The following is a 25,170-nucleotide window of genomic DNA, read 5'->3' on the forward strand; positions in this document are numbered from 1 at the left end:
CTGAGGCGGCGGCCCATAAGCAGTTCAGCAGGACTCCTCCCTGTGGCCGCATGAGGGGTGATGTGTTGCACGAACAAGTATTCGGCGACCCGCTCATGCCAGTCTCCCCGGTCCAGGCGCGCCAGTGCCTCTTTTGTCGAGCGCACCATTCTTTCCGCTTGCCCGTTGCTGGATGGATGAAAGGGTGCCGTTAGGGCATGGCGGATGCCCAGTCCCAAAAGATACCGCTCAAACGTGCCTGACGTGAACTGCGGTCCGTTGTCAGAGACAAGGACATCAGGACACCCATGCGTTGCAAACAGGCCTCGCAGCACCCGGATGACAGCTTCGGTAGTGGTGGAGGGCATCAGGGCGACCTCCAGCCATTTGGAATAGGCGTCCACCACTACCATAAAGGTCCGGCCGTGAAAGGGACCAGCCAGATCGATGTGCACCCTCGACCAGGGTGTCTTTGGCGTCTCCCAGGTGTGTCCCTTAGCTGCCGGTGGTGCAGGCCTCGACTCCTGGCACGCTTGACAGGCGGACACCCAGGCAGTGATGGCATCGTCCATATTAGGCCACCAGACGTAACACCGAGCCAACGCCTTCATTTTGACAATTCCCGGGTGGCCAACGTGCAGAGCCTCCAGGACGCGCTGACGGAGTCCCTGGGGAATCACGACGCGGTCTCCCCACAGCAGGCAGCCGCGATGAGCTGAGAGTTCATGTTGTCTGGTTGCGAAGGGCTGGAACTCCGATGCAAAAGGCCCTTGTGGCCACCCCCTCCACACCCAGTTGAGCACCCGGCTGATGGTGCGATCCTGGGCAGATGCGGAGGCCACAGTGGCAGCCGATACAGGCGCTGCCGGAAGATCCTCAATCAGAAGGAGCGATGAAGCTGGAGCCGGGTCTTCCACAAATGCTGGAAGAGGGCAACGGCTGAGGGCGTCGGCATGGCCCATCGATTTTCCCGGGCGATGGATGAGCCGGTAGTGGTAGGCAGCCAGGAAAACAGTCCATCGCAGCATGCGTGGTGAGAGGACCGGTGGAGTTGGACGATCACCGGCAAGGAGGCCCAGGAGTGGCTTGTGGTCAGTGATGAGGTCAAAAGTCCTGCCATAGAGGTATTCATGGAACCTCTTCACTCCAGCCACAAGTGCCAATGCCTCCTTGTCGAGCTGGCTGTAATTCCGTTCCGTCGGAGATAGTGTCCTGGAAAAGTAGGCGAGCGGTGCTTCTCTTCCATCTGGAAAACGGTGACTAAGGACAGCACCGATGCCAAAAGGTGAGGCGTCGCAGGCAAGGACCAGCGGCCTGGATTCACTGTACTGTACCAGCACACTGTCTGACGAAAGGAGAGCCTTGACCGCGTTGAAGGCCGCCGTCTCCCGATGACCCCAGGCCCAAGGCGTCTTAGTGCTAAGGAGTCGGTGAAGAGGCTCAGCCACTGTGGCTTTGTGGGGCAGGAACATGTTATAAAAGTTCAGCAGCCCCAGGAATGCCTGCAACTCCGTTTTGTTCTTTGGGGTGGGGGCCTGCTGGATAGCGCGGATCTTGGATGTGGTTGGATGAAGACCGGAGGCATCGATAAGATAGCCCAGGAACTCTACCTGTGGAACGGCGATCTGGCACTTCTCCCTCTTTACCTTGAGCCCGGCCTCCTGGAACCTGGTCAGCACGGCACGGAGGCGCTCGAACAGCTGCTGGTGTGAGTCTGCAGACACCAAGACGTCATCAAAATATGGTACCACGCCCGGAAGCCCTTGCAGGAGACGCTCCATAAGGCTTTGGAAGATGCCAGGAGCCACACTCACCCCGAACTGCAACCGGCGGCAACGGAATGCCCCCCGGTGGGTGACGATCGTCTGGGCTTCAGCAGTGGCATCATCGACTGGCAGTTGTTGATAGGCTTGGGCAAGGTCCAGCTTAGCGAAGACCTTACCCTCACCCAGGGAATGCAGCAGGTGTTGGACAACAGGAACCGGATAAGCATGCTGCTGAAGTGCCTTGTTGATCGTGCACTTGTAGTCAGCGCAGATTCTCACCGACCCATCTGGCTTGACAGGCGTGACGATGGGGGTTTCCCACTTTGCGTGGTCAACCGGCTCCAAAACTCCTTGGGCGATCAGTTTGTCCAGTTGTTCGTCCACCTTAGCCTTGAGAGCAAAGGGAACCCGGCGTGGCTTTAGCTTGATGGGGGCGACTTGTGGATCAAGGCTAAAGGAGATGGGCGTACCTGTATATTGGCCCAAGGTGCCGTCAAAAACCTCGGCAAAGTCTTTGACCAGACCCTCAGTCTCTGCGTTAGAGATGCAGTTGATGCCGGTGACTTCCAGGCCGAGGGCATCAAACCAGTCTAGCCCTAGAAGGCTTGGCCGCTGACCTTCGACCACCACCAACCGGAGCAGGCCCGAAAAATCCTTGAAGGCGATCCGGAACCGGCCAACGCCTACCACGGGAATGTCGTTTCCCTGGTAGTCTCTCAGGTGTACGCGGTGAGAGTCGAGTTGCCTTTTGGACACTCTGGGTACCAGTCTTTTGATGGTGCTCCATGACACGATGGACAGGGCAGACCCGGTGTCGATCTCCATGTCACATGGAGCTCCTTCAATGAGCACCGTGACGTTCAGCTTGCGTCGCGTAGTCGAGTCGGTTTGGCCAATCGTGGTTCCAGACGGGCAGCGGCAGTTGGTGAGAGCGAAACAACTTTCCTTGGCAGACTGGAGTGAAGACTTGGACTTGCGAATCGATGAAGGGGGGGTGTCAGACGGAGCCGATCGGCAGACCTTAGCGATGTGGCCCCTTCTGGAACACTTCCTACAGATGGCGTCTCTGAATCGACACTTGGCACGGGAATGGTTGCCTCCGCAGCCAGCACATTCCGGTTGGCCCTTGGACTTCTGTTGGAACTTCCTGCGCTCCCGCTTTGTCTGGTGCACATCATCGTCTTCACTGGAGGATGCCTCCTCACTGCTGGCCTCTTCATGATGCACCGGAACTGGCTCCCTAGCAAGACGCGGGCTGCTGGACTTGCGGATCTCCTGGGCGGAGCGTTCAGCAGCTTCTGAGGCCACAGCCTCCTCAATGGCTTTCTGTAGCGTGAGGTCTGGCTTGGCTAGGAGGCGCCGTTGCAGATGGATGTCCCGGACCCCGCAGACGATTCGATCCATCAGGGCATCGTCTAAGTCTCGGAACTCACAGTGCATTGCAGCCTGTCGCAGGGCGGTGGTGTAGTTGTTGATTGACTCCCCCTCTGCCTGGTTCCGGTGGTAGAACGCATGGCGGGCAGCAATCTTGGACGGCTTTGGTGCGTAGTGGTTGCGGAGCTTCTCTTGGATCGTGTCCCATGGTGTTGCCTGGACTGCTTCAGGCGCAACCAACGCTCGGGCCGTCTCAAACACTTCAGGCCCACAGAGGCTGAGGAATAGGCCCCGCTTCCGATCCTTTGATACTGCTGTCAGCTCGTTGGCTTGGAGGTAGCAGTTGAACCGAGCGAGGTAGGAGTCCCATGATTCAGAGGCTGGCGCAAACGGTGGTAGAGGCACAAGTGAAGCCATGATTCCGATGCCGGCGTGAAGGGCGATGGATGGAACACAGTGCTCTAGCCAGAACAGTCAGCTCTGAATGGGTTCTGCTGCCCAGTGATTTCGCTCAGTGATTTCGCTCTGTGATTCAGCTCAGTGATTCAGCTCAGTTCAGAGGCTGGCCACATCTGGCTGTGCTCTGATGTCCATCCATCCCATCCTCGTCGCCAGAGTTAAGTCGTGGGTTGACATAGCAGCCGGCACAGCGATTTCTCCAAGTAACTCTTTATTGTGGTAAGCTGAAATAGAACTGGCTGATAACAGCTCAGCCGGCCTGTATTTATAGGCAGCCGGCTGTCAACATTGTAACCACCACAGCCCAGAGTTCCCGCCTAAAATAACTGCCGCGGACCTGAGTGAAAACTATCTACAGACCTGAGTGAAAACTATATACAGTATCCCCCTGTTGGCCCAGGGGGAAACTACACTACATAACAATTTCTATACCAATCTGTTTCCAAAATTCATTAACTAATGGACAATCCCACCACCTGTAGCTTGTTGTTGAGCTTCAGCGCGAATCAGCTTCATTCCCTGTGGCCAATGGTCAAGGATTATAGGAGTTGAACTACAGCAACTCTTGGAAGACCCATTTCCCATCCCTGCTCTAGACCCAGAAAACCCCGATGGGTGGCAAGTGGCTGGGGGAGGAGTTGGAACAAGAGCAGAACGCATGGGAAGGTCTACGTTCCTGTTACCCACTAGAGAAGTCACTCTTTCAGCCTCCCTTTTTGTAGAAGAGAGGCAGGGGCTGAGCTCCAAGGTCACAGCATTTCCCCCCAAACATGGATGTTCACAGAGCAATGCTTTTCACGCTTCCACCAGACATATGCAGGGTGGGACGCTTACCCTGTTGTATGACAGTCTCTCCAGCAATGTGTGTGACAGGGAACATGGCATCAAATATGTCACTGCAAAAGAGAAAGAGACCTATTTAGACATCTTTGTCCTGCTTGAAAGCCCTCAGTTCCCCATGACGTGTGGATTCTTCACATTCAGCATGTAAAGAAGCTGGCATGTTGTTTAAGGTCGCTTATTTGCGGTATCTTAATGCAGAGCAGTTCACACACACACACACACACACGGAAAACTGTCAAAATGAAAAATAGTGATTTAGGACAGCTCCTAAACATTATAAACAGCAACAGCAAAACAATGAACTAGGCAATTAACATTGGTCCTAGTAACATAAATAATCATTGAAGTTTAACAATAATAATAATAAGAATAAGTAATTGGAGTTAATTGGAGGTAGGCATCGATGAACCCTTTTGTTTATGTATTTAAGTCTACAATTTGTGGAGATTCATATTCATATCTTCTCATACAACTGAGAACGGATGGTAGCTAATCCCTCTCTTTCTGCTTTTCCGGACTTCTTTGAACATCGCCTGTTCTTGTTCCAATTTATTTTCTTTCCCCCTTGTTTAACCCAAGTGATTTTGCTCAGGAGTTGTCAGTTCCCATAATTTAATAAGCTATCCCCTTAGACAGGGACATTCTCTCTCTTTCCCCCGCCTCCCCTGGTATTTTGCATATAAAATCCTTGCCGCTAAAAGCATATGAAATAATAATTTCTCTCTGTGTCTTTGGGAACCATGACAGCGAATGCCTCTTTACAGCCTTTAATGACATTCTCATACAAGGAGAAATGTAAACATTTTCAAAACTTGAAATCCTGATGAATGCTGGGATTTCCATGAGTCAGCCCACGCAGTTCATAAGAGGGCTGGGCCTACTCAGTGCCAGTGGCAGCTGCCCATTGGGAATGATTGGGCAGAAGGGTGGTAGGCCAACAGTAGGGGGCGCCAGAGCCAATGACAAATGTGCTAATTCTTGTCCCCTATCATCCTCCCTGCTGAATTCTAATCCCATACAGTCATACCTCATGTTACATCTGCTTCATGTTACGTTCTTTCAGGTTACATCCCTCAGCGACCCGGAAGTACCGGAAAGGGTTACTTCCGGGTCTCGCCGCTCGCGCATGTGCATGTGCAGACACGCAAAATGATGTCATGCGCATGCGCAGAATCGGCAAATCGCAAGCCACGCGTGCGCAGACGCTCCACTGCAGCTTGTGCTCTTTTCATGTTGCAAACGGGCCTCCGGAACGGATCCCGTTTGCAACCTCAGGTTAAGTACTTAATTCGTTCCGGAGGTCCGTTCTTAACCTGAAACTGTTCTTAGCCTGAAGCACCACTCTAGCTAACGGGGCCTCCTGCTGCTGCTGCGCCGCCGGAGCCCGATTTCTGTTCTTATCCTGAAGCAAAGTTCTTAACCTGAAGCACTATTTCTGGGTTAGCAGAGTGTGTAACCTGAAGCGTATGTAACCCGAAGTACCACTGTACTGTTTTATACCACAGAGGTTCTGATTTATTTTTCTCTTGCTTTTGTTGCGCTATAGCCCTTCCAGACAGCGATAATTTAGTAGCATTGGGGAAAGATAACAGAACAACGAATAAAGCAGAATAAATCCACCACTAAGGCAGTATTATTGTGTCAATGAAATATTGCAGAACACACGCACAATAAAACACCGGTGGCTAAAGACATACTTAATACTATGCGCTTCAAGAAGAACTGTCCAATTGCTTCCTACTGAAGCAGCACACAGAACAACAAGGTGTTGCAAATTCATTTATTGCCACAGGGCGCAGAGAGAAGGTACATTGTGGGATGCAGAGGGAGGCTGTGTGCACACCATACATTTAAAGCACATGGTTCCCCCAAATAATACTGGGAACTGTAGTTTGCCTCACAGAGCTACAGTTCCCAGCACCCTTAACAAACGACAGTTTCCATTATTCTTTGGGAAAGTCGTGTGCTTTAACTGCATGTTTTAAGTTGAATAATGTATAAAAGGTGCATAAAAAAGCATTATTATATGAAGTGAGAGAGGGAAGAGGGGTTCAGAGAGATCTGTGATGGATCAGAGAAATGAGACTGCCTGCTCCAGGGTGCTGTGGCAAACAAGAAGTTAACAAGGCATGGGATAATGAGTTTAAAATTATAATAAAAATGCTTTCTGGTGATTAATGCAGTGGTGCAGCCCCCTTGAGTTAATATTGTTTTAATGGCCTTTGGAGTGATTTGAGTTGCGCACCCCTGGTGTACAGCACATTCCTCAGCATGCCACATGAGCAAGGAGAACAAAGGGAATTCTTATAATAATAATAATAAATAAATAAAAAAGATTCACCCAAATAGCTGGGAGGTCAGCAACTAACCTGTGGCAAATTTTCGCTCCCATATATGGGAAACTGAGCATTGCAAAATCCCATTATTAGCTTATTTCCTGTCCAGCAGTTCCAAAATTCACTCGCTCAGGCTTGGATCTAGGAAACACCCGGTCATAAAGTTGAACCAAAGCACTATCGTTTGCTCCTGAAGAGTTATATTTTCGCCGGAGAGCCTCTGTTTCATTCAGAGGCAGACAGGGACTCGGCTAGGGGAGTGGCTGGCAGGCTCAAGGCTGCCCCCTGCTGGGGAAGCCACTGTGGGGCTTGGGATGCTTCTGTAGAGGTGGCCAAGGGGCCTCCGGGAATTGATGGCCTCACTGCATCCAGCTCCCATTCCAGATGTGGCCAATGAAGATGTGAGGGGATGAGATGGAACGTGCTCATAAGGCTTTCTTTGCCGACTGGAGAGTACGCCCCAATTTCATGGCTATCATTGGCTAATAGTCATGATGGCTATATATTACCTCGGGCGGCACAGGACTCTGAACGCTGGAGAACATGATGGGATAAGGCTACTGCATTCCTGCCCTGCCTGTGAGCAACCCACAGGCATCTGGATGGCCACTGTGGCTTTATTTTCTTCCTATGTGGGGCTGCTGAAAGGAGAAACGTGTTCAAAGTCACCACAGTCCTTATTTTGAAGTGCTCCTCGGAGCCAATGTTTTGCCCCCTGTCTCTGGTTGGTACGCCTCAGGGCTCTTGTTCAAAACAAAACGAAGCGGATCTAGTGACTCTGAAGGAAGGCCGGCCCTACCATTTGGCAGGTGTGCAGCTGCGACCTCAGGCAGCGAATGTTGGGTGTCTTGGAAAGGCTCCCCTTGGGCCTGTTCCGGAGTCTCCAGCTGCTACAAGATGCTATGGTGAGACTGTCAATGGAGGAAGATTGGCGCCAGCACGCAACTCTGGTGATCAAAAGTCTGCACTGGCTGCCCATACACTGTTGGACCAGGTTAAAAGTATCTGAACAGTGGTACCTCGGGTTACATACGCTTCAGGTTATAGACTCCGCTAACCCAGAAATAGTACCTCGGGTTAAGAACTTTGCTTCAGGATGAGAACAGAAATTGTGCTCTGGTGGCGTGGCAGCAGCGGAAGGCCCCATTAGCTAAAGTGGTGCTTCAGGTTAAGAACAGTGTCAGGTTAAGAATGGACCTCCGGAACGAATTAAGTACTTAACCCGAGGTACCACTGTATTCATTTACAAGGACCCTGTATACCCTCCAGCATCTTGAGTCCCAACCACACGAGATCCCAGAGCCCAAAAGACACACATATTCGGGGTTCTGCTCCCACGGCACCCAAAAACACACATTTTGGGGTGCCATGCGAGATCGTTTCCCCGAAAAAGCACTCCTCCCAGGAGAGAAGCGCTTTCTTCTGGGCGAGACCTCAGCACAAAATCCTGCAATATCGCAGCACCCAAAATGGCCACCATGCTGTCATGTGAGAAAACGGGATGCCCCGTTTTTCCCAGGACACTTGACAACTTGGGTCCAGAATATGTCGAGGACTGCCTGATCTCTTATAGCCCTGCCTGATCACTGAGATCTTGTGAGGAGTGACTGTTAGTGGATCCCCCATGACACAGATGCACAGCTCGGATCCAACAGTAGTTGCACGCTCAATACTGTGGGCCCAATTTATGGCCAGGTGTGCCCCCCCCTTGAACCTCCAGCACTTCTGGATAATCCTTCATCTTATTTCCAGCAGGTTTTTTAAACTGAATTCTGATTTTAGAGTTTTAACTCATTTTAAGTCGTATTGCATCGGGTCTCCTTTGATGAAGTGACATAAAAGTTGTCGAAATAAGCAGTAACATAGAAGGCATAAATAAAAGGCACGCGATTGTTAGTCACAGAGAGCATTGTTGTATTTTTACCAGCAGGGAAGGAGAAAACTGCCTCTGAAGTTTTCTGCTGAGGGTTAGTAGCTAAGGATACTATGGGAGTGCGCAGGACGAAGCACTATTTATTTTACCTCAGGCGAGAAGATGCCTTGGGCTGGCCTTGGCCTGAACTCTGCCCAAACTTGCTCCAGAATCTTCTGCAGTGCGGAAACGCAGGGCTTCCTCAGCTGAGACAACCCTTTGTAAACAAAATTCTCTGAAAGTCTGAAAACCGCTAGGCAAACATTGGCGTAGGAGCTTATGGCTCCACGGCTGAGTTCTCTGTGAAGGAATGGTATATCTTTTGTGAGAGCAATGCCCTTGTTCAGTGTTTCTTTCTTTTCATACATATATTTTTTTGAAAGCTGACGTCTTTAGCTCATGGGGGGGGGGAGGTAGGGAAGTGCCTGTCACAAATTCATAATTTAAAAACCATTATAATCCGTAGATTAAGGCTTGACAGACCCGACAGGTGTTCTGCATTTTCCTTGCTCTGCTGAACTTTTATTACCCAAGACAAAGGACGTGCCTCCAGGCACCCAACACCCTCAATGGAGCCCACAAGGAGAGCACCTCACAGGAGGTGGGGTGGAGCAGGAGCAGTCAAAGCCGCATGTTTATTTGTTCTTTTGTTTATTTATTACCTCTGTTTATTATTATCCCGCCTTCTGAGCCAAAGGATTTTCGGAGCAGCATGTGAAGATGAAGTTGAGAAGGGCAAACAGTCTCAAACACATTTTAAAGGCTGCAGTTCCAACAATCCCGGGATAAAAACCAAAAGAGCCCAGATTCAAAGGAGACAGAGGGCCCTATTTCAACCTTCGACTCATTTGTGCAAGGGAAGTTGGGGGGGCTGCTGGTGAACCCCACACCCAAGCATCTTTACAGCCCTCCGAAAGCTGATGGGCAACTGCTAAATCAGGCAGCCTCCTGGACCTGTGAAGGCTCCCAGCGCAATTTGTTGTTGTTGTTGTTTAGTCGTTTAGTTGTGTCCGACTCTTCGTGACCCCATGGACCAGAGCACGCCAGGCACTCCTATCTTCCACTGCCTCCCGCAGTTTGGTCAGACTCATGTTTGTAGCTTCGAGAACACTATCCAACCCCCTCGTCCTCTGTCGTCCCCTTCTCCTTGTGCCCTCCATCTTTCCCAACATCAGGGTCTTTTCCAGGGAGTCTTCTCTTCTCATGAGGTGGCCAAAGTACTGGAGCCTCAGCCCAGCGCAATTTACAACCCTGCATATGTATTATTATTTAGAAGAATTATATACCGCTTAATGAAAAAGGTGGGGTACAGATTCAATAAAAATGAAATAAATAAAATTGAGTGGGAAAGTGCTGACGCCTCCTAGTTAGCCAATCTCAGAATAAAATACTGCACCTAATAAGCTGCTGATCAGATCCTGCAAGGCTCGCTGTACATTCTTATGTTCTCTCCCCTCTGTGGACCTCAGGACCAAACAGCCTGGATACCTCAGTTGGTTAGAGTGTGGTGCTGATAACACCAAGGTTGCAGGTTCAATCCTGTAAGGGATATCTCATAGGCCAGGGATCAGCTTCACCTGTTGAGCAGCAGCCTGAAGGAGCAGGAAGCAGAGTGACTCCACCTGCTGCTGATCAGCCTTCTTGCTCCTGATAAGAACCAGCTGGCTCCAGCTTTCTTATGCTTTCTTATGCTCAGTCAGTTGCTGGAAACAACATTTGTCGTTCCTGGCCAGACCTTGCTGCTTCTTGCGACCTTGGACTCTCAGCTTCCTTGACCCCTGGACTGTCTGACTGCATGAACTGAGATACTCCTGACCTTAGGACTGGACTGAACCTGGCATATGGACTCTTCCCCCAGGCCAGTACCTCCCTGAGACTTGGCTGGTTGGCTGGCCTCGCCTGCCACTGAGATCTGCTGTGTCTGAGCAGCGTGGGACTACAACAGGATAGCTGCATATTCCTGCAGTGCAGGGAGTTGGATGAAATGTTCCTCATGTTCCCTCCCAACTCTGTAATTCTATGATCTAGGAAACTACCATCCTGGTGTGCAGAGCTCTGCTGGTCCATTCTGCCTGGCTTCATACTGTAACCAGAAAACCTTCCCAAAGTCCCTGCGAGGAGGAAGAGAGGTTAAGTGCAGAAATTGCTGAGTGCTTTTTTGATACCGTGCTCTACCACGATACATCAAATTCTAAGCAAAAAAAGAAAAAGGTACAAGCATGTAATGTTAAGGTTCGTGTTAGCTAGATGAGCAAAAAGAAGATGGGAGAATTTGTTCAGACACGAAAGTTTTATCTACTGGATAATGACCAAAAATACCCCAGCTGCCTTCTCTAAGAAAATCAAATTTTAGAAGATTTTTCTTTTCTTTTTTAATGGCTGTGGCTATCAAAGACTTGCTGCAGGTTTTAACATGCAGAGAGCCCTGAAAGCTACTGAAGTTTCTTCTAGAGTTATAAATACCATCTCTGTCTTGTAACGCATATAGTCATTCATACTTATGCAAAGAGGACTGGAAGACTCTGTGTACAAGTGTGTAAATGATGGCACATTAGCTCACCTGGAGAGGTATTTTGGCATCCGTTCCAGAAGGCTCACGACACATTTCTCCTGAGTAAGACTTTTAAATCCCAGTATCACTTCTTACTAAGAAATCCCAGCAGTTCCAGGCCTCCCGTGTGTTTGCCTACACTCGGTTAAGTAAATATTGCTGATGCTCCTTTTCAAAAGCTTCCTCTGGTCTTTCATGCTGAACACTACAAAGTAGGAAACGGCCCGCCTCCTTGTGTTTGTCTGTAATAAGCTGGCTGCCGATGTCTTCAAATGATAACAACCAGCTCTGAGCAAACATCACAGGCACCCTTCACACAATGGACGTTGCCACCCCACAAACCACTAAATCCTGAACTTTTGTACTCGACGCTGCCTTACTCCTTTGGGCTCAAACCTGAGGGCCAGTTCACCCAGGTAGATACGTCACTTTGTTCCTGGATTGTTAAACAGTCATACCTCATGTTACGTTTGCTTCATGTTACATTCTTTCAGGTTACGTCTCGCGGCGACCCGGAAGTACCGGAAAGAGTTACTTCCGGGTTTCGCCGCTCGTGCATGCGCAGAAGCGCTAAATCATGTTTCGCACATGTGCACAAGCGCCAAATCGCGCCGCGGACCTGCACAGATACGGCGCTTCAGGTTGTGCTCTTTTCATGTTGCGAATGGGCCTCCAGAACGGATCCCGTTCGCAACCAGAGGTACCACAGTATTCACCTATGGGTGGCATCTGAATGCACGAATTTCATACACTGAAAAGTGTTGTTTGAGGGGATGGGAAAGCTGTGTGTGTGTGTGTGTGTGTGTGTGTGTGTGTGGTTTGTTTCATGATGGCCTATTCGCATAGCCTGAGGATTAAATTCAGCCCTGAATGACTTGGGACCAGGTTACCTGAAAGACTGCCTCTTCCACCTGACCCAATGCTTAAGAACCTCTTTGGGTGCCATGCGCTGGGTGCTCCCTCTGAAGGAAGTGAGGTGGGTAAACACCACAGAGTGGGCCTTTCTACTCTTAGCATCTGCTTATGGAGCAGCCTTCCAAAACAGGCTGGCCTGATGCCATCTTTGTACTCTTTTGGGTACCAGGCTAATATATTTTTGTTTATCCGGGCCTTTTAGAAAAACTGACTTAATCTGAGCCTCATGGCTGTCTTTAAATTGAATGAATGAATGAATGAATAAATTTATTACGGTCATAGACCAGAAGAAAAGAAAAAAACATAAAAGGCAGCAATAATTTACAAGGGAATGATGGTGTCAATTAAAAGTTGTAAAATTATACATAAAAACAATACACATATACACCCACACCCACACCCACACCCACACCCACACACTCATATATGCACTACAGTATATGTATGGGCTTAAAAAAAGGGGGGGGCTTATCCAGGGGTCAGATCTTTTACTTTTTTACAGCTAATGCCCTCCGCTTGATCGCGGCCGCAGAAAACTTGGCCACTTTCAGTGTTACTTCTGGGTTTTTATCTCCTAGTAGGATTTTCAGCCGCTGAGATTCAGATCGACCTGGAAATTTCTGAACAATAGGGGAGATAAACAGTAACCTGATATCCCCGTAAAGGTCGCAGTGTAACAGCACATGTGAAGCCGTTTCCACCTCCTTCAGACCACATGGGCAAACTCGTTCAGCGTAGGGTGTGCCCTCGTATCTGCCCTTTAGTAAGGCAGATGGCAATACATCAAATCTGGTAAGGGTAAACGCCCGCCTATATTTTGCGATTTGTAGGTCCAGCAAATATGGGGTTGGATTAAACCCTTTTCCATAATCTTGGATAGCTGGATATTTATCTATCTTGCTCATATGGTCCTGAAGCTCTACATCTCCTATTCGCTGGCTCACCATCATTTTAGCCTTTTCAAAGCCTGAGGCTATGAGTTCTTGTGGGGAAAGCCCCAGGCCCCTCAATTTTTCATAAAGCGACAATCTCCATTTAGACTGGAACGGGTCTAGTAGAGTCAATGGAGCCACTCCCACTGGGAAAAATATGAGTTTTAGCCAGAAGTGAATCTTCAGGATCCATATCCTGGCATTAATAGGGAGTTGGCCTACCTCCAGCCTAATGGCAGTGTTAGGGACACAGGTAGGTAACCCTAGTAGGGAGCGATAAAATTTAGTTTGTACAGATTCCAGGGACTTGAGTTTTTGACAATTAAATATCTGGGTGCCATACATCAATTGTGGAAGTATTTTTGCAACAAAGACCTGGGAGGCAGCAGGAACATATTGACCTCCTTTTCTGTAGAAGAATCTTATGATAGCTCTGGAAGATCTTTGCGCATTTACAATGGAATTCTTAATCTGATGGCACCAAGATCCCTTCTCATCAAAAATTATTCCAAGATATCTAAAAGATGTTACTTGCTCAATAGGTTGGTTATTAATTTTCCATTTATGTCGGAGTTTTCTCTTGGAGAACACCATAATTTTTGATTTAGTGTCTTTAAATTGTTGTTTTAACTGTGGACCAAACAGCGCTACACATTTAAAACAGTATTATACCACTTTAAGCAGTACCCTTAACAAACTACAGCTCCCATAATTCTTGGGGGGGGGGGGAACATGAGTGTTTAAATTAGTACCATAGCACTTTTTAATATATATTTTTATTGGGGGAAAAATACAAAGTTACAAGTGCACAGAGTGAAATAAGGCACAAAAAGAAACAAGAAATGGTACCCATGCAGAAAACAAAACAGAACAAAAAGGATATTGCGTACATTGCAAAAAAAGGGGGGGGGGGAGAATTGTTACTGTAGTGAACCAGACCTTAACCTAATGTGGTATTTATAAAAATGAAATGGAATTCATCGTAGTGTTTTAAATGCATGGTGTGAATGGAGCCCTGGTCAACAGAGCAGCACCTTCTGACTGATGCGCTTCTGCTTTCAACTCCTCCCTCTCCCAGTTTCACCACCGCCCTCTCCTTGTTTCAGTCCAGGGTCCACATTCATTTGAGTGCCTTTCCCAAGGACCACATGCCCATGGCGGACTGGGCCAGAGGCAAAATCAGGAAGAGCAATGTACAGAAGTTTTACCTCAGTACAGGCAGTTTCTATGCGCACTCGCACACCCCTCTCACCCAAATCCCTGGGCCATCTGAAGACAATCATGTATAGGTATTTTTTTAAAAAAATATTTTATTCTGTTTATATAGATATATTGGAAGCTGCCCAGAGTGTCTGGGGCAACCCAGTAAGATGTGTGGGGTAGAAATAGTAAGAATTATCGTTATGGAATGGGAGGTCCCTATTTTCATCGGAGAAATGTTGGAGGGTATGCTCTCCATCCAGGGAACCTAGAGGCATCATGGGAGTCCAATAATGCATTCCTGTCAAGGGGAAAAACTCAAGGAAGGAGTGAATCTGGGCCAGTAGGTGGTGTGACTGGAAAAGGCGAGTGGCCTGAGGAGAGCCCAGAGGTCTGGGAGGCTGCAAATGCCGTGGGCCTGAGATTCCCCAGCCCTGCTCCCTGGTTCTAGATTTAGATGTGGCTCTCCACCAGGCCCCCGTGCTGCTGTACAGGTTGAATGCCAGCTACGTAATTTACGCTTTGTACTAGGATCCATGAAGGCCTTCCAATGCAGTTTCAAAAACTGCTTGTGATGGGAGTCTTGCTTTCCTTATGAAATGGCGGGCATGAATGAGCCCAGTTTATTCATCAGTCTCAATCAGCTTCAGGGTGTGTGTATCTCCTGCTTATCTGTCCCCAGGAGCTTAGCAGCAGCGGGTTTTGGGCTCTCAAACGTCATGGCTCCCTGTGCAATGGTAAAATTCAGCGCCCCCTGCCTCTCTGCTCTGCAGCGATGTTTCGGCGCCCCCAGCAGCGTGGCGTCAGGTGCAGCCGCACCAGTCGCGCCACCCTAAAAACGCCTCTGCACTTAGTTCCACATCTGCATGCGTGAAGGAGCTGAGGAACGTATGCAGGCCCTGGTGAGACATGTTTACCTCCTGACGACTTGCAGCACTGTTGCAGCAGCACGCTGACCAAAGAGGTAGAGCCTGTTTTACTCAACAACATTGTTCTGAAAGCCTATTTCCCCCTTCCCTCCCCGCCCCAGACGGCAAATCCATTGAATGTTTTGTTGTTTTAATTGGTAGCAGTTGTACAGCACCCAAACTGAATGGAGCACCTCCTTTTTTCAGAGATTTAGCACTTCACACACAGGAGTCGGCTGAGACAGATGCAGGCCTCTGTGCCTGACTGCCAGATTTCACTGTCTGCCCTCCTTTCTTGTTGTTTTCAAATGATAAAGCAGCTGAACAGCTCAGCCAGGACACTTCCCCACCTGCCAGGATTTTACTGGCTGGACCAGAATTTCATCCTCATGTATGGCTGCCAGAACAGAAGGATGGAAAGCTAGAAAAGTCTATGCTCAGTGCTTTCATTATAAACTTCTTCTAGAAGCTGCGCTTTAATTTTTTTTTTAAAAAATAGCACTCTTGGGTACACTCCGCACATGTTTGGAGACAGCCCTAACAGATTGGTCAGCTGATTAAAGAAATTTAAAGCTGCTGTCTTTGATATGAGCTCTATTGAACACATTCGGACTGAGGCTCAAACTACATGCTGCATAGCTTTAGGGCAAGGGGCCTGATCCAGATCAGGAGCCAAGCATAAGCAAATAAGAAGAGCCTTGCTGGATCAGGCCAATCCAGGATTCTGTTCTCACAGTGGCCAACCAAATGGCTGTGGCTAAACCAACAAGCAGAACCTAATACACAGAGACGTTAAGCTTTTACCACCCCCATCCACTGTAGTCCCAGTCCACATAGGGGATCCATGCCTGCAATTTGCAGGGCCAGATAGAGAGACTTGGAAGGGCAGTTTGGGCCCTCAGGCCTGAAGCTGTTCACCCCTGCCCTAGGAGCCCACCAGTTACAGAGACCCACCACTGCAACACAAAATGGCTCAATCTCCCTCAGCCATTCTCTCCCAAATGAAAATGCAGGAACCTGGTACATAAGATAGACGAGACAGTTTTATGAGCAGGAATAAGCACCTGCTACTTTAAATTTCAGGTAATTAATGTGCCGTGATTTTGTTGGGTTATAAATACCAATCTAGTAAACATGATACTATTTTAATCAAGCTGCCTCTCTATTATGCTTAAAAACCAAAAAGACTCAGGTGGTTGGGGTGAGGGATAATGACAACTATTATTGATTCTGGATTTTCATGTCCCATTTTCATATTTTCAGAGGAAATGTATCTAATGCACATTTGATACTACCTTACCATAAAAGAAGAATACAGTATAATTCTGGCTCATCCCCATGAGTTGGGGGACACTGTTTTATGGTGGTTTCACTCCTGAGTCAGTGACACTGACTCAGCCCTCCGAACCTAGGTGGCTGCCTTCAAACTCTCTCTCTGCCCCCGCTTCTTATCCTTTCTCCTTTCTCCTCCTCCCCTTCCACCTGGAGCTACCAAACCATGGCAGATCCTGATGGAACTGAAGAGCCCTTGGCACATAATGCCTGACCACTACTGGTTGGAGGTGATGGGAGTTGCGAGTCCAAAAAGCTCTGAAAGATGCCACATTGGGTATCCCTGCTACAGAGAGAGCCCTGGTTAACATTGTTAGGATGATGCAACATTTCTCAAGTCCCTAGGCACACACACACACACAGAGCAACCATGTTGCTTCAGAAGGAAGAGAAAGTGGAAATGACCATCATGAACAAAAGTGTTACCCTTCGCTCCATGCTGAATTTCTGGGAAAGGAACCTTCTGCACAATCGTGGATGGAGCTTGGAGAATGAATGGCAGGCAGCAGTGGGGAGTGAGAAGGGAAGGAACTGGCAAATACTGAGTTCTGGTGCCAGCTGCCAAAAGATATCATGATTGAGCTCCCGAGGAAGCACATTTGAAGAAACCCCTCCCTTCCTCTTACGTCTCTGCATCCCCTTCACACCAGCAGCTTTACAGCAACTTCTTTTCCTAAGCCTTATTGTGATTATGGATGAATGCAGAATTTCTATTCATATATATATATATATATATATATAGGCGGATCTACTTAATTCACACCATCTGAAATAATACCCAAGCTGAAACATAGCTATGTTTTGAAATTTGCACTCCTCTGAATTTTGCAGTGCAGTTCCACAGCTAACTAATGAGTACAAAGATGCATTTACTAGTGCAAAGCGTGCATAAAAATGCATGTGTTGGTGAAAACGGCATATGAGAATGCATTGTAGACAGGGAAATTGCACTGCAAAAATGTGTCTGTTAGGCAGAACTTCAGACAAAAATGTGTATGTTATACACAGAAAACTGCTGAATTTTCATGAGGACTTGTTTCCTAAGATATCACAAAGTCATGTTGAAATATGCAGAACTGAACTTAAGCATGGGGAAATGGGGTGTTAAAAAGGCACTGATTTCTGCCCTGCCCATCAGTCACATGCTGCGCTGTGTCTGCTTCACTGCAGTTCAGCTTATCGCAAAAACTACATTATTTGCCTCGCAGTCCACTGTAGTGGAATTTTATGTCATCAGTTACATAATTAATGATATCGCCATCACCCTATTCCATACCGTTCACTTCAATGCAAGGAAATGCGATGCAAATGGGAGGCAGAGGACAGTCATCAACTGTGTATTGCTTGTGAACTGAAAACAACCGCAAGTCCTGATTGCAGTCTGTTGAAATCCCCACTCAGTCGTGGGTCGATCACTATCCCTCAGCCTGACCTACCTCACAGGGTTATTGTAGGGATTAAATGAGGAGGGAGAGAACCATGCACACCACCTGGAGCTCCTTGGAGAAAAAGGTGGGGTACAAAGGCATAGAATCATCAAATAGTATAGTTGGAAGGGACCCCAAGGGTCATCTAGTCCAACTCCCTGCAATGCAGGAATCCTAACTAAAGCATCTATGACAGATGACCATCCAGCCTCTGCTTAAAAGCCTCTAGTGAAGATTAGTCCACCACCTTCTGAGGGAGTCTGCTCCACTGTCTCTTACCATCTGCTCTTACCATCAGAAAGTTCTTCCTGGTATTTAGCCAGAATCTCCTTTAATATCCAATTACCCTTCCAATTCAAAACTAAAAGCAAGGGTAAATTAGCATGTTGTTGCTTGTTGCCTAAAGACAGACAACAATGACACCAGGCTGGCTTCCCTGGGAAGAGCGTTCCACAAATGGGGAGCCACCACTAAAAAGGCTATGAGTATCGAACAGATGAGAGAAAACCTTTGGAGCTGTTAGGTTCCCTGGCATCCCTTCTGGTGAATGGTGAGATAAAAACTGCTTGAATAAATCATCACAATATAATATAGTTGCGTTATATCTCCTTCATGTCAAGACCAATCTCCAGAGCTAGAGATCCATGCTTGACAGAAAAGGTATATTCTTGCCTTATATTTTTCATTTTCTTGATCTAACAAAGTAATCCACATGAACACCCGAAATATCCAATTAATTCTGTTTTTACCTCAGCTGTTAACTGATTCCATTTATTTAATTCTTCTTGATAATTAACTCTCTTCTTCAGCATTGCTGACAACTTAATGAAGCTCAGTTGTTTCCAGATTTTTCTGATTACCCTGCTTTGTTGGTTGACATGTTCTCTTCTGTGCTTTGGCAAATAACAGCTTTGAAATGGTCAAAACACATAGGATCTGGATCTCACAGGAATATAGGGGCTGAATTCTTTTTTTTTAACAAAATCTAATAAGTAACTCAGCTTGCGAGCTTTCTCTTAAGGTTTCAACCACACAGTTCCCAAACCTCTTTGCTTTAATGCACCCCACTACAAATGGAAGAAATCTCCCTTTGTTGGATTTGCAAAATCAACACGTTTCATCTCTAACTTTCTTTATGATCTTTGACTTTTGCTTTTTTTGTTGTTTTTGCTGCCACTGCCTGCTTTATACAGTTCTGTTAATCAAACGCTGACAACAATAACCTCCTTTGCAAATATGACTTCAAGCAGGTATGTGGCTCAGACAAGTGCGATCAGGCCTTCTTCTATAAAACAGCTCAGGAAAAAAATGGCCTCTGGCGTTCTAATCTCTCTAAATGTTAACTGCAAAGGAAGGGGGGAAATGCTTTACAATCCTTGCCCCCCCCCACCGCCGCCGCCCACCCCCTTGAGGGCTTGACATAAGGCTGAGCCAAAATTACCCCAGCCAAAATAAGAAAGAAAGAGGAAAAAAATGTATGGCCTTGACATTTTATTTCTGAATGAAACGTTAGGAAAGTCACTGTGCAAATTCCTTTCGGTTAAACCCTGAAGTCCAAGAAGACCAGGGCTAGGAAGCCCCATTAAAAAGGTTATCTGGTCCATTTCTCTGCACTGAAGCAGCACCAAATCCATCAGAACCAAGTAGACATGATGATCAATGCATCACATGGAAAAGAGGGAAGCATCCTTTTAAAATTGAGAGTAGGCACAAGTATCACCTGTTTTCACCGGGGCTGGAATTCCTGTGGTGTAGAGGATTAATTATCCCCACCCCCCATCATGATGCCAATGAAAATGTCCCCCCCCCCAAAAAAAATGAAAATGCACTGTTACATACCTTCCAACATCCCACTGATCAAAACTGGGACGCTTGTCTTTTGGTCCTGAGCTGTTCCAGGAAACAGGTGACTCGCTCAAGGTTACCAAAAAAAACCTAGCGTCTTTTGGTCCAGCGCTCTGGCACCAGCCATCTATTCACGCAAGAACATGAGACCCAAAAAACAGGGCATCCAATCAGAAGCTGAGATTGCTTCTGTAATTCCAGGATGTCGCGCTTAAATTGGGACGGTTTAGGGGTATGCTGTTAGACACAGCCACTGTGTACTTCTGAGTTACGAATTTTGTGCTGCATCTATTCCGAGCCTCAAGAAGCAAATCCCTCACTTCCTTTTAGCAAAATAAGCAACCTCATAAATTCTCCTATGAGGAAGGGGCATAGCTCCATAGGAGAGAACATGCTTGGCATGCTAAATAAATAAATAGCCCAGGTTTGATCCCTGGTCTTTCCAGGTGAGGCTGGAAAACAATCCTGCCAATCAAAATACTGAACTAGACGGAGCAACAGTCTGACATGGTTCTTTAAAACGCCGAGCTCTGTCTAGAAAGTGAGCCCTAAACTCAGAACAGACCCAATGGTCCTAAGTGAGCCCATTCATTTTAACGGGTCTAGTCTGAATAAAAGGTAAAGGGACCCCTGACCATTAGGTCCAGTTGTGGCCGACTCTGGGGTTGCGATGCTCATCTCGCTTTATTGGCCAAGGGAGCCGGCGTACAGTTTCCGGGTCATGTGGCCAACATTACTAAGCTGCTTCTGGCGAACCAGAGCAGCACACGGAAACACCGTTTACCTTCCCGCCAGAGTGGTACCTACTTATCTACTTGCACTTTGACGTGCTTTCGAACTGCTAGGTTGGCAGGAGCAGGGACCGAGCAACGGGAGCTCACCCCATCACGGGGATTCAAACCGCCGACCTTCTGATCGGCAAGTCCTAGGCTCTGTAGTTTAACCCACAGTGCCACCCGCGTCCTGGTCTGAATAGAGCTAACATTATATCCAACCCAATTGATCCAGACACCTATCTACCAGGAATTGAGTTGCACACTAAAGTTTGCTACTATGAATGGCAAAGGGCTGTAATTTGGTGGCAGAGCAGCTGCTTTGAATGCAGAAGATCCTGGGTTCAAACCCCCGTCTTTCCAGGTAATGCTGAGAAAGAGATGCCGGAGTGAAACCCTGGAGAGCTGCTTCCTGCCAGTGTTGGAAATACTGAGCTAGATGGGTTCTGACTCGGTATAAGATTTCCTTCTAGTGAAATCTGCACTCAACTTGGTTCCGCCTCCAATTGTTTCTGCTGGCTGCTTCCAGCAAGGGAAGAATGCAAGGATGTGGCGATGGGGGCAGGGGGTGGAGGAAAGTGATTAAGATGGCAATAAACTAGGGCCTATTGCAAAAAGGAAGGAACTTCTAGGTGAGACTTCAAGAAAGGAAATGATTCAGTGGTCGGGGTGGGAGATATCTACAAGCAGATGGAGTTTCATATACTTAATTAAATCTGACTCCATTGTAAGGAAGGAGGTGCCGGGATCCAAGTTGAAAAAACAATATCAAATTGAGGAGGCTGTTTATGTGGGGGGCTTGGATAGAGAGGGATGGATCTGTCGCTCTCATTTTATTTTCTTGTCTCTGGTTCATATTACCCCATTTCCACTTCAGTCTGCAATTTTTTAAAAGTCTGCATGAAAATATATATGCTGGTTTTTGTTTTAAAAAGCTGCTGTTGTTTTTTAAACGGGTTGTAATCTATGCTAGTCCTACTTAGAATAGAACCATTAAAATTAAAGTACAGGACAAAGATAAGTTTATTAATACAACCCATTGTTTTTATACATGCAGTTATTTTAACTCTGTGTGTGGGAGTATAATGTTTTATATATGCAATTGTATAAGTTTTTATATGTGTGTACCTGTTTTATAAATGCTTTTATTATGTTGTGAATAGCCTTGGAATGCCTCATGGGAAGTGATTGATAAATGAAATAACAATAAAAACGTTTTGTGCACATTTTTCTTAACATGGGGCATTCTCGGATGCTATTTTCATTTCTGTGCACGCTTTCCCCAATATATGCATTTATTTTGGTTGGAGAACTGCTTCAGAAAATTCAGAGAAGTACATTTCCCAGTAGCTGCTACTCAGAGGTTGCCACCTCTGGCAGTAGAGGTACCACGTAGCCTTATCCTTCATGAATTAGTCTCACCCCCTTTTCAAGCCATCCAAGCTAACAACCATAACCACATCCTGTGGCAGTGAGTTCCACAGTTTAGCAAGGTGTTGTGCAAAGAAGGATTTCTGGCTGTCTGCTCTGAATCTTCCAATAAACAGTTTCATTGGCTTGTCCCAGGTTCTACTATTGTAAGCAAGGAAGAAAGTGTCTCTCTTTCGTCTTTCTGCGCACAGTATCAAAGTGTTGTCATCCCCAGGAACTCTCCAGATTCCTCCCTCCTTCTCCAGCTACCCGATTCTCTTACCTGGAGATGTCAGGGGTTGAACATGGGACATTCTGTAACCCAAGCATATGTTCTATACCAGTGTTCCCCAACCTTGAGCCTCCAGCTGTTTTTGGACTACAACTCCCATAATCCCTAGTTAGCAAGACCAGTGGTCAGGGATGATGGGAACTGTAGTCCAAAAACAGCTGGAGGCCCAAGGTTGGGGAACACTGTTCTATACCACTGACATATGATCCCTCCATAAAGGCTATTCCTTTCTTCACTTAATTTCATTAACAGTATTTACCGTATTTTTCGCTCCACAGGGCACACCGGACCATAGGGCACACCTAGTTTTTAGGGGGGGGGAATAAAGAAAAAAATATATCCCCCCCCAGCCCCAAAGAGCAAAGAAGCCAAGACAGCGAGCAGGATCCACCCTGCTCGCTGTCTTGGTTTCCTTTTTAGCCGCGGGGCTGGGGCGGGGGAAGCCCAAGCTTCCCCCAACCCCAGCCCCCAGAATGGGTCTGGGAGCGGGGGCGAGGTTGCGCACAACCTCGCCTTCACTCCTGGAGCTTGCTGCTATCTGCAAACCTTCTGAGCCCAGCAGGAGCTCCTGCCGGGCTCCGAAGGCTTGCGGATAGCTGCCTGATGTCCGGGGTGCGCAGCGGGAGTTGGACTCCCCGGGCTTCAGGCTTCAGGCTGCTATCTGCAAGCCTTCGGAGCCCGGCGGGAACTCCCACCGCGCTCTGAAGGCTTGCGGATAGCTACCTGAAGCCTGGAGAGCGAGAGGGGTCGGTACGCACCGACCCCTCTCACTCTCCAGGCTTCAGCGAAAGCCTGCATTCGCTCCATAGGACGCACACACATTTCCCCTTCATTTTTGGAGGGGGGAAAGTGCATCCTATAGAGCGAGAAATACGGTATATACCACCCAACAGCTTGAGAATCTATCTCAAGAATAGGAAGAACTTTCTGACGGTAAGAGCTGCTTGATCGCAGAACGGACTACCGTGAAAAATGGTGGATTCTCCTTCATTGGAGATTTCAAACACAGTTTGTACGGCCATGTTTCAAGGATTATTTAGCTGTGATTCCTGCACTGCAAGGGGTTGCACTGGATGACCTTGAGGTGCCTTCCAGCTCTACAGGTCTGTGATTTTAAGCCTGCCTCTTGCTTTGACATAACATGCTTTCCCTCTGCCCCACTGGGTAGAAGGCAGAGCAGCTTCCAAAACAAAGCCTCACAATTTCTGCCAGTACAAACTTCCTCCTCCTCCTCCATCCCTCCAATGGTATGACGTCTTTCCATTTAAGCCCTCAAGTCTGTTTTAGTGATGTTCTCAGCCTCTCAGCAAAGCAGCCTGGGTCAAACACAGAGATAGATAGATATCCCATCTCTGGGGAGGCGTGATAATCCAATCGCCTGGTGCGTGCATAAGAAGGGAGGGGTATCTCATATATACCATGGAATAAAGAGGCACACTTGGAATTGCAATCATGGGAAAGGCCATACGATGAATGTTAAAACAGGGCAACCTGGAAGAACATAGGAGAAGCAGCTGCAGGAATGCAGAGCAAAAGCACATTTCTCCAGATGTGGCTTCAAGCTGTCTTTCTCATCACCACCTGTTGGACTTTAGCCTCCCGCTTTACAACAACATGGAAGTGGAAGCATCCATCCCTGCGGTTGTGGGGCTGGCACTTCCTGGCCTGAGGTCTAGACTGGCACTGTGGGCAAGGCAAGTAGCCTATGGCTGCATTAATGCCAAGTTGTGTAGCTTCAATGCTGTTCATACCATACAAAAGGCCCTCTCTGCAGCTAGGTACATACCAAACACTTAAAGCACATGACTTCCCCCAAATAATCCTGAGAATTCTGGTTGGTTAAGGGCACTGGGAATCATAGCTCTGTGGGGGTAAACTACAGTTCCCAGGTGTGCATGCAGTCCAACAGTTATGGGACTGCCAGATGTGTCCATACAAACAGCTATCCATACATCCTGTGCGAATCAAGGAGGGCAGGTCCACCTCCTTCCCTGCTGGAAGTGGCAGGTTGTCCTCTTACTCCAGAGATCTGGCATAGGCAAACTCAGCCCTCCAGATGTTTTGGGACTACAATTCCCATCATCCCTGACCACTGGTCCTGTTAGCTAGGGATGATGGGAGTTGTAGTCCCAAAACATCTGGAGGGCCGAGTTTGCCTAGGCCCGCTAGAGATGCTCTGTTACAACCAAACAGAAGTGTAATGTGAATTAAACGACAATGTAATGTTTCTGTTTCTGACAATTAAAGATTTTGTCTTTTTTGGCTGCCTGATCAGTGTCACACTATGCGGGGCTTTTTCCCCCCAGGGGGAACTCACAGGAATTCAGTTCTGGCATGTCTCTGGTGGGTGCCACTGCCACGCTAAGAGAATGAGGGAGGTGTTCATGGTGAGTTCCAGCACCTCTTTTTATAGAAAAAGAGCACTGTGTAAATGTATATTCAAATTTCTTGAACACAGTGACACCAGGTGGCAAAGACCAAAATGGCTACCCTCTTATGACCAGACATGAACCACTTGATCTTTCAGCTGAAAAGGCAGGAACAAAATAATTCCCCCCGATGAAATCATGGGACTCAAAAGGCAGTATGTGCACCGTGGTGGCTGGCTGTGATTTGAGATCATGGCAAAAAACGGAATCTGAAAAACAGGAGCAGCAGTATGTCTGAGCAGATATTGTGGAACCTTAATGTGCTATGATTAATGGCATGCTGAGATATGTACAAGGCTTAGTTATGTGAAATGCAACGTAATTGGATGGGCTGGATGCGAAGTCAGGGAACACCCAGATATGGGGTTCCAGATCCCATGCCAAGAATCATCTAGTCTAACCTTCTGCAATGCAGGAATTATAGCTCAACGCTGCTAAAGAGTCCCCGACAGATGGCCATCCAACCTCTTTGTGGAAACCTCCAATG

At 47.6% G+C, this 25,170-nt stretch overlaps 1 protein-coding gene across 8 annotated transcripts in view; it reads right to left on the reverse strand.

Annotated features, from left to right (window-relative positions):
• The window catches only part of PRKAR1B (protein kinase cAMP-dependent type I regulatory subunit beta), a 539,030-nt gene that overhangs the window by 483,331 nt on the left and 30,529 nt on the right, over positions 1 to 25,170 (reverse strand). For all 8 annotated transcript variants that reach the window (XR_014518920.1, XR_014518921.1, XR_014518922.1 and 5 more), the window contains one exon: positions 4,413 to 4,474. Coding sequence is in view for 5 of the 8 variants with exons in the window: in XM_083474488.1 (XP_083330614.1) it covers positions 4,413 to 4,474 (62 nt within the window). In the remaining 3 variants the exon portion in view is untranslated. The remainder of the gene's footprint in view (positions 1 to 4,412; positions 4,475 to 25,170) is intronic.

This window comes from Podarcis liolepis, assembly GCF_965112155.1.
Source record: "Podarcis liolepis genome assembly, chromosome: 14".
Lineage (NCBI taxonomy): Eukaryota > Metazoa > Chordata > Lepidosauria > Squamata > Lacertidae > Podarcis > Podarcis liolepis.